Here is a 10137-nt window from a genome sequence, read left to right as displayed (position 1 = left end):
TTATATGGCAACATAAGAAAGCTAGGATAAAATGGAAAGTGCTCCAAGACAGGAAAGAGAGAGGAGGTATGAGTGTTCCCAATTGGTACATATACTACCAAGCGGCCGCCTTAGTGTGGATAAAGGACTGGATAAGCCTTGAAAACACGAGACTTTTATCGTTAGAAGGACACGATCTTCATATGGGATGGCACGCTTATGTATGGTATGGGAAAGATAAAATCCACTCAAATTTTGTTAGACATACATTAAGAGGATCTTTAAATAAAATATGGACTAAGATAAAAGAGACTTGGTATAAGAAAACCCCAAGATGGGTAGCCCCATTAGAAGCTTTTATTAAACCATCAGTAGTAACAATGAATTTAAAGGAAAGCTATCAAACATTATTAAACAAAAACAATGAGCTAAAAACAGAAGAAAAATTAAGACAAGAAAACAACTTGTCATGGTGGGAGTAGATAACATTACGAGATAGATACAAGAAAGATATGATAAGAGGTTTTGAGGACCAAAATAATGAATTAGACAAAATATGGCTGTCCTCAAATGACAAACTAATCCAGAAGTTGTATAAGTTCTTACTAATGGACTTTGAACAGGACGTAGAAATTAAATCTGTAATGATCACGTGGATGAGGGATATAGGAGAAATAGGGGAAGAGAAATGGGCAAATATGTGGAAAATGGTCAAATCTATGAGAGCGATAGCATACAAAGAAAATGTGTTTAAAATGTTTCACAGATGGCACTGGGCGCCCGATAAACTAGCGAAATGTTACAAGGGATATTCAAATCTGTGTTGGAAATGCAAAATGAATAAAGGGACTTTCTATCATATGTGGTGGGAATGTAATAAAATACAAGGGTTCTGGAGAATGGTGAGAGGAATACTTCTAGAAAGCTTGGGTAAAAACGTAACATTAAAACCGGAGTATATTTATTAAACATGATCCCGAAAGGATACAACAATCAGGACTCGTATATAATTAGCTATGTTATAACAGCTGCAAGAATATTAATAGCGCGACAATGGAAGGCAGAAGGATTACCTACAAGGGAAGATCTGATAAATAAAATATTAGAACTAGCCAGATTAGATGATCTAAGTTTAAAGATGCAGAATAAAACTGAAACGGTACATAAAAGGAGATGGGAAAAATATATAAATGGATAGAAGAACAGACAGAAGTTTAATATTTCCAATTTGTATATGAAACAATAAGAAATGAATGACTCTGATATGTATGCAAACGAAACTGATGAAATGTATGTGAACATAAAGTTTTAAAAATAAAAAAATTTAACCCCCCCCCCAAAAAAAGAGGGAATTAGATAAGTATATGGAGCAGAGGTCTATCAGTGTTGGACTGGATGGGCCATTGGCCTGATCCAACACTGGCTTCTCTTATGTTCTCTCTTATGTTCTCATTTATGTATACGTGGCAAGCACAGGCTATAGACGGTGGAAACTAGATGACAGGGCTCTATACTTACCAGTTGAATCCAGTTCCTTGATTGAAGGCCTGATGGAAGAGCTCCATCTTGCAGGTCCTGCAGAACTGTAAAAGGTCCTGCAGGGCCCGGATCTCTTCTGGGAGCTCATTCCACCAGTATGGAGCCACCACCAAGAAGGCCCTGGTCCTGGCTATGGACAGTCTGGTGTCCTTGGGACCCGGGAGGGCCAGTCAATTTTGGGACCCTGAATGCAGTGCTCTCTGGAGAACATATGGAGAAAGGCAATCCCTCAGGTATGTAGGCCCATGACTATAAAGGGCTTTAAAAGTGAGAACCAGCACCTTGAAGCAAATTCGGTATGCTATCAGCAGTCAGTGCAACGCCTTCAGCACAGGCTGGATGTGCTCCTACATAGGGAGACCCATCAAAAGCCTGGCTGCAGCATTTTGCCCTAGCTGCAACTTCCAGATTTGAGACAAGGGCAGCCCCATGTAGAGAGCATTACAGTAGTCCAATCTCGAGGTGACCATCGCATGGATCACGGTTGCCAAGTCGTTGCGGTCGAGGAAGGGAACCAGCTGCCTAATCAGCCAAAAGTGGTAAAAGGCTGACTTGGCAGTGGCTGCTCCCTGGGCCTCCATTGTTAAGGAGGCATCCAAGAGAATTCCCAAGCTCCTAACCTCCAAAGCTGGCACCAATGGAGCCCCATTGAAGGTTGGGATGGGATCCCTGCCCTCAGGCCGCCCCAGCTCAGGCACAGGACCTCTGTCTTCATTGGATTCAATTTCAGTCGGCTCAGTCTAAGCCATCCAGCCATGGCTTGTAACTCCTGGTACAGATTTGGTTTAGAGTCAGACTGGTCACCCAACAAAAGATAGAGTTGGGTGTCATCTGCATATTGGTGATATCCCAGCCCATGCCTCTGGGCAATCTGGGCAACGGGGCACATATAGATGCTAAATAGCATTGGGGAAAGCACCGCCCCTTGAGGCACTCCACAGTTTAGTGAGTGCCTTCAGGATAGCTGTTCCCCTAGTGCCACCCTTTGTCCCTGACCTTGGAGAAAGGAGGCGAGCCATTGCAAGGACTCCAGTGTTGGCGAAGCGGTGAATCAGTAACTGATGGTCAACCGTGTCGAACGCTGCTGACAGGTCCAACAACAACAGCACTGCTGATCTGCCCCAATCCAGATGCCTCTGGAGGTCGTCCATGAGGGCGACCAGTGCCATCTCCATCCCGTGGCTGGACTGGAAGGGAAGCAAGTACAGAATTGCTGCACAACTGGGTTGGTAAACTCAGTAGTTGCACTTCTAGTTTCCTGTGAAGTAAGTCCCTATGGGGGAGGGCGGGGTATAAATTAGAATAATAAATAAATAAATAAATAAATTTTATATTAAAAAAGATACATTCATAGTATTGCCAGATGGTGGTCTGGCATCCCTGGAAGCTTCAAGGGCAGGGCAAGAGATGGAAATGAGATTAGACTATATGCCTCCATCACATCTAGGCAAAAACCCAGACGTGATGTCAGCAAATCAACCAACACTAGAAACTATGGTATTAGATAGCATGTCTAAAGCGCTCTCTGATGTCACATCCAAGTTTTTGCCCAGATGTGACATCAGCATGTAGCCCAATGCTATTTCTACCCCTACCATCCTGAGAGGTTTCTCCTATCATCCTGAGAGGCAAGACTGATGGGCGGATCCTTCACTGAGATACTGCCAGCCCAAAGCTGCCAGTTGGCATGCAATTCCAAATGAAAATTAAAGATCCCCTAAACTGATCAACATTTTTAACCAGCCTTGAACCAAGAGAAAGGGCAGGATATAAATGTTTTAATAAATAAATTTAATAAAAAGCCAATCAATTTGTTTGTTTAATTCAGAGGTCCTGAATACAGCATTCCAGTCTTTACATGGGGAAAAAATAACGACTCTTACCTTTTCTCTAGCAAAAACACTACGTCAAGCTCCTCCTTGTCCTACATATAAATAAATACTAGTTAAAGACAGTTTACGAATATATGAACAAGACTATGAAACAGGTCAGGATGTAAATGATATTATGTTGTTTAAAGTACAGCGTTAATTCCCATGTAATTGTTCTTAAATTAGGCTGTTGCTTGAGGAATTAAGCTGGGGGAAGCCATGTTAACCAGTTTTTCATGTGAGATTTTCCTAGTAGAAAAAGTGCATGTCTTTCTCAAATGCAAAAAAGACAACATAAACATAAGCGTTAATGCTGAAATCCAAAGATTTTGTAAAAATCTGTCTGCCATCTTTGTTTTGCAAATCACTTTGATGAATAAGAAATATGCAAGCCAGGCAGGGGTCTTTCGGGGCTGGAGCTCTGCTTCGAGAGCCCAGGGGCTGGAACAGATGGCAGTAGAAGCAAGCCCTGCCCCCAGCACTCTGCGCTGCGGCCCCCCCGCCACCTCCCCAGGCCAGCACCGGAGCGCTGCGGCCTGTGGGAGGGCAGAAGAGGCCCTCCCACCGACTCCCAGAGCCAGTGCCAGAGCGCTGCGGCCTATAGGAGGGCAAAAGAGGCCCCCCGCCACCTACCAGAGCCAGCGCCGGAGTGCTGTGGCCCGTGGGAGGGCAGAAAAGGCCCCCCTGCTGCCTCCCAGGGCCCGCACTGGAGCGCTGTGGCCCATGGGAGGGCAGAAGAGGCCCTCCCACCGCCTCCCGGGGTAAGTGAGGGATCCGTGGGGGGGTGGAGGCTTGATTGGGGGAGTGGGAGAGCCTCCCCCTCCCCCATCTCTTTTCCCTCTTTCTTCCCCTCCTTTCCTTCCCCTTTCCTTTTCTTTCCCTCCTTTTCTTTCTCTTCCCTCCTTCTTTCCTTCTCTTTCTTTTCCTCTTTCCTTCCTTCTTTCCTTCTCTTTCTTTCACTCTTTCATTCCTTCGTTCCTTCTCTCTACTCTCTCTTTCCTTCCCTCTTTCCTCCTTCTGCGGCCCAACTCTAGTGAGAAGGGGTTTAAACTTTAAACCCCTTCTCTCTTTGCTTCCCCCCCACACTGGCCGGGGAAGGGAAGGGGAGGCTTTTGAAGATGCCCCCCACTTTTGCTTTCCTTTCTGACATCACTTCCGGTGATGTCAGGGGGTGTTGCATATGTCAATGAGCTATTATGCTAATAGCCTAGTAGCTCATTAGCATACCATATGCTAATGAGCTCCTGCAGCTATTTTTCTATGAAAAGACCCCTGAAGCCAGGTAATTAGTCACCATGATAGATTAGGAGTAGACTTTCAGCTCACAAATCCCCCACCCATTCAGCATGGAGAGAGGGTAAAGTAGGAGTTCCCATGTTTATTTGAGCATAGGATCTCTGAGTATCCAGGCAGATTCTACAATGAATTTTTATTTTATTATTAATTTATATCCTGCCTTTCTCCTGATTGGGTATCCAAAGTGGCTTTCATTATTCTCCTCTCCTCCATTTTATCCTCACAGCAACCTTGGGAAATAGGTTAGGCTGAGAGAGTGCAACTGACCCAAGGTAACCCAGCAAACTTCCAAGGCAGATTGGGGATTATAACTTGGATTTCCCAGATCCTAGTCCAACAGTCTAGCCACAATACCACTCTTGCTCTGTTAACTACAGGATCTGCATTAGTTATTCTCCCTGCAATGAGATTATTGGGGAAGAAGAAAATGAATTAAAGCCCCTAATGTTTATCCATGGACAGTTGGGGAGGGGAGGGAGAGACCACTTGAACTGGTCCTGTATTAATTTGGACCAAGAAATAAAATAATTATAGAATAAACTACCTCTCAAAGTCAAATACATTCAGGAGCCATTACACCCTCACTTTCCTATCAGTTGATAAATCTGGACTGGTGTGTATTGGTCATATTTTCTAATGAAAAGCACAACTGATCTCAGCCATCATGTAGATATGCAGGAGAAAAACTGGTTTAAAGAAACCTTCTAGCCAGTGAACCTAACTTATTTAATGAACTAAAGAATTAAGACTCACTTCTTTTAGTTTGAAAGTGTTTTTCACAGGACGGCCTGGCTTAATTCCCGTCACATCAAAGACAACAGAAGTAAGTTCATCGCTAACAAGAACATCTTCATCAAAGAGTGTCAACTCAAGAGTGTTCTGAAATGAAAGGACAGAGAGGACGGCTGAAACAAAGTCCTAATAAAGAAGACGGCAGGAAAATAACGGATATATTAAATGCCAAGAAGAGTCTTCAATCATTTTTAAATACAGTTAAAGGTTCATTATTTTCAAATTGCTGATGCACTGCACTCACATTTTTATAATATTCCCATTTAGAAAAATGTCCTGTACAGATTCACAAACGTCTATGGAAGCCCTTAACTTAAAATCATGGCAGACTAGGAGTTCCAAGTGCCTGCTTTGCTGAGGTAGGTGAGAGCCTACTAAATACTTATTTATAAACTTGATTATATTCTATTTTCCTCCCAAGATCTTTTGTCCTTGGAAAACTGAGCTACTTCTGTGTCAAGAAAAATTTCTCCTCACCTTGACAGAACTGTTAATTCTATACCGGAAAGTTTCATTCCACTCAGGGTCACTGGAGTTGTCAATAACCTGAGTTCGGTAAGTAACTGGCGATGCAGTTGGCAGATGCAACTCCACATAACAATCTGCCTTGGAAACTAAAGGCGAAAAGGTAGAAATGTGGCCATCAGAATATTTTCTTATATCACCTCATTACTTTCTCCACATCCAACAATCTTCTAGGATGAAGAGAAGATGCCTTTCAAAATAGACCTCCTTTAACAGCAACCATTAGTAATTATTATTTCACAAAGCGAGAACATTCTTCAAATTTGCTCCAAAGAAAATTAATTAGGATTTTTAAGCCGTTGCCTTAAAGAAATCCTTACAAATTATTCTACTGGTATAAAACTCAGCACGTTTTATATTCTGCACACAAAAAAATGATCACACAATGTTCATGCAGCTGTTCTTATTCTGTATTCATTCTCTCAGCCCTGCATGCTTAATTCTGAGTCTAAAAGCATTATGGATTCATGCAGGATGGACAGGTAGAAAAAGAAGCAAGACAATGATAAACTGGGGTTGGGGAGAAAGACCTCCATGACAAGCAGTGTTTAGTTTCCAGTTCTAAATACTGGAAATTATGCACTGGTTGAACCACTAAAGATGCAAAAAAAAAATCACTCTTCCTCACTACACGGTCAAATAAACCCAAACAAGTTTGAATGCAAAAATGGATATACATTTCATGTTGTATCAAGGATGCTGACTGGGTCATTTGACCTATGTCACATGAAATCAGCAGATTATTCTAGGGCTTCTCATAAATGAGTCGTATCAAAGCTAAAAAAAATAAAAAGTGGCCCTAATAAACATGGCATTCATTTGAAATGTTCCTCTCTTGCTTCTTTGGCTTTTTTGTAATGGATTTACTTTTACAGTTAGCTTGTCTTGATATGAGTCCAATCTTTAGAGACACTCTGCCTACAAGCACAAGAGGCAGACACTAGATATAGAGGTTTGTTTTACAGATACTTTTATGATGCCCAATGGCTGCTTCTGTGGTCTTGGCTTGTTATTAATGGATTGTTTTGTTTCTGTATTGATAACTGACAATGTTTTATTACTCTGTTGTATTGTTTTACTTGCAGGATTCTGGAAAGGCAGTATATAAATTCCCTAAATGATTCTGGAAAGGCAGTATATAAATTCCCTAAATGAACAAGGAGATAACAAGGAAAGGCTGTTTTTTCAATTGCACTTATAAATTTGTTTTCATACAAATACCCAGAATGTCATGGGACTAAAAACACTGTCTTAATAATAGTACCAAGACCACATAAAGTACACAGCACTGAGCTACAGAAGAAACTAACCGTCCACGGGCACTTACATAGATCTGTTCCTTTAATGTTTCTGGCCCGAAGGATTTTGACTGTAAGGTTGTAGTAAGGGTGCTTCTCACGCTGAAAAGATAATCATGCCAAACATTAAACTTTGGCAAAGTGTAAATTTGAAAAAAACCAAAAAGAGTACTATAATTAGTTCTGCCCATTAACTGTCCACTTTTATTAAACATTAGTCATTAAATTAAAAACACAATTTTACAAAAAAATCTAATATTTTTGTAATAGCCTCATCTCCTGGCCATATGGAACACATTTTTATAGGCATTGGGAAAGTGCTTCTTTCTGGATCTCATTCGTTTTACTTGCTTTACTGAGTAAGGCGTCTTTCCAAGTGCCTTAAAAATCCACTTGCATTGTCCGATATGTGGTGTTTTTTTCTTGTGTTCAGATAACTTTGTAAACATCCTACGGCTGTCTCATATCTTCCCCGTTTTTTTTCGTGTTCCTAATAAAACAGGCTTTTCCCACATTCTTTTTCCAAAGTGAAATATATTCACAACAAAGCCTCTGCTCGTAATCTGAACAAAGTCTTTTGCACTGGTGACTTCCAGAGCAACCCACCTGCCCAGAAAGAGGTGGTTGGGTTTGGCTGTTGTTGTTGTTTTTTTTAATTTGAATCCCAATGGAGAAATGTTTCAATGATGAAAGGTACCTGCATTAAAACAAGCAATCATTCACATTGGGGGCACCTTCCTTTGTGTGTGTGTGTGTGTGTGTGTGTGTGTGTACGCGCGCACGCATGTGTCTAATCTCTTCTTTCTGCCTCTCTTTCTCTTCCTCTGCAGCCTGAGAAAGCTGGGATCATGTCCTCCTTTTGCTTTACACTCTCATGTTAGATCCACCAGATTGTCTCTTGACCCTCACTGGGGAAAACCCTTTTGTTGCCAATGCGCTAAGAGCTCTAAGGTTCTTTGACTTGTATGGCTAGCCAATAAACCATACAGTGAAAACAATCATCCAGGCAGTAAAGGGTAACAAAAGTATTTATTCGAATAAAGGAGCACCTTACAGCTTAAATTCAGTGTGGGTATTCAACGAGCAAATTCAGAAAGCAGACTTGTATACTCTTCTTGCTCCTCAGGGCCGGCCCTATCACTAGGCCTGCTAGTATCTCGCCTAGGGCGGAGATACTAGCAGGGCGCCAATTCCCCTGCCACCCCCCCAAAAGCCCCCCAGCCAAGGCCCAGCTGCAGAAGCCGCCCCTGCAAGCCCTGAAACAACTTGCAGGGTGCAGCACCACCAGCACCACCCGCAGCAGCAGCTGCCCGACTGCCGCCCCTTTGCCGCCTCCGCCCGTCTGCGGGACCCTTCCAAGCCGAGGGCCGGTGGGGCTGAGGAGCGCCTGGAGTCCCACAGCCACGGCCAGGCCGGTGGAGACGCAGCCGTGGCGGCCAGGGCGGGCGGCGGCTCCTTTCAGCACCCCTTCTTCACCGCCCCCTTGGCAGGCTTTCCCCTCGCCACCCTCGCGGCCGCCTTCGCCGCCCCTTGAGCCCCCCCGACGTGCTCCCGGTCCCGCTCGGGCTTCTTCAGGCTCCTCGCCATGAACGCCGCCACCAACGCCACCACGGTGGTCACCGCGCACTTCCAGCCGCCACCACTTCTGCCAGCCCCGCTGCATCTCCACCACGGGCGGAGCCTGTCCGAGCTCGGAGCCCGCAGCCAGGGCAGAGGGAGCCCTGCCAGACACGGTCACCTGCGAGCCCTGCCGGGAGCCTGGCCGCCCGCACCAGGTAATGAGGCCCGCGCGGGGCTGGGTGTTGTGTTGTGTGTGTTTATGCGTGCGGGGGGGTGAACAGACTTGAAGTGTGTGTGTTGGGGGGAATCCAAGGGAGGGGGCGACGCTGTGTGGGAAGGGACGCAACTGGAAAGCAAATAGGGTGTTTGGAGCAGGGTTGGGGGCCGCACCCGGAGCCTCCGGAGGGGAAATCTGCTTGACAGTCCCGGCTGTGTTTTGTTTTACAGGCTGAGCAAAAAGGAGGGCTGGAAGTGAGGCGTGGAAGAAGGAGGAGAGGATTGAGGAAGCTCTTCACCGTCTCTTGTTTACTTGGAAGTTCAGGGGGGCCCTCCCCCCGAGTTCAACGGGAGTCGGCTCTCTTCTTTCGGGGAGAGTGGAACGGGAGGGGCCTTCCTCGTGGATGGCCGCATGTGCGGGATCACCCGGGAGAGCCCCAAAATGGATGCTGTGGTGGATGGGGGGGCTGGGAGGAGGCCTCGGGTCCTCCAGCCAGCCAGCCCTCCTCCTCCCGAAATAGGTCTGTGGGGAGGGAGAGGGAAGCAGACGTGGATCCGGAATAAGGTGGCGGCGGTGGGGCGGGGGTCTGAATGCCCGCTGCCCGGCCCTGGCCTGGGGGGTGCTCAGTAGAGTGGGGCAACCCGGGAGGATCCAGCACCCGGCGGGGGAGAGACTCTCTCCCGGACCTTTAGCCACCCCCTTCGTGGGCCAAAATGTCCCCCAGGGATGAGCACCGAGCGAGCCACGCAGCAGCACCACGCAAAAAAAAAAGAAGGTTCCATCCACAGTTCACCGTTTTTCAGCCTCCGGCTCACACATGTTGGTCTCTGCTCAGGAAGGATGTGGCTCCAGAGCAAACTGATTTATGCAGGAGCCCAATCCCGCGCTCACAACAATGCCAGGAGGCAGGAGCGCACACAAAGCAGGATTTTTGCTCACAAGACTCCATAGCTGAGAGGACGGCATTGGTTCCGCCCCGCCCCACTGAAAACAAAGGGCCGAGTCGGCCGCCCCAAAAGTGCTGCTCTGCTCACCCTCTGCTGCACCCCCCCCCCCCCCC

The 10137-nt window shown here is 45.7% G+C and overlaps 1 protein-coding gene across 1 annotated transcript in view; it reads right to left on the bottom strand.

Annotated features, from left to right (window-relative positions):
- Nucleotides 1-10137, bottom strand: part of PLA2G4F (phospholipase A2 group IVF) — a 56836-nt gene that overhangs the window by 37789 nt on the left and 8910 nt on the right. Inside the window, exons 2-5 of the mRNA XM_015408609.1 lie at nt 7330-7402; nt 5955-6091; nt 5439-5564; nt 3402-3442 (exon numbers count right to left, since the gene is read on the bottom strand). Of these exons, the coding sequence (XP_015264095.1) occupies nt 3402-3442; nt 5439-5564; nt 5955-6091; nt 7330-7402 (377 nt within the window). The remainder of the gene's footprint in view (nt 1-3401; nt 3443-5438; nt 5565-5954; nt 6092-7329; nt 7403-10137) is intronic.

This window comes from Gekko japonicus, unplaced genomic scaffold (assembly GCF_001447785.1).
Source record: "Gekko japonicus isolate JY-2015 unplaced genomic scaffold, Gekko_japonicus_V1.1 scaffold1710, whole genome shotgun sequence".
Lineage (NCBI taxonomy): Eukaryota > Metazoa > Chordata > Lepidosauria > Squamata > Gekkonidae > Gekko > Gekko japonicus.
This window is presented reverse-complemented; position numbering and strand designations above follow the sequence as displayed.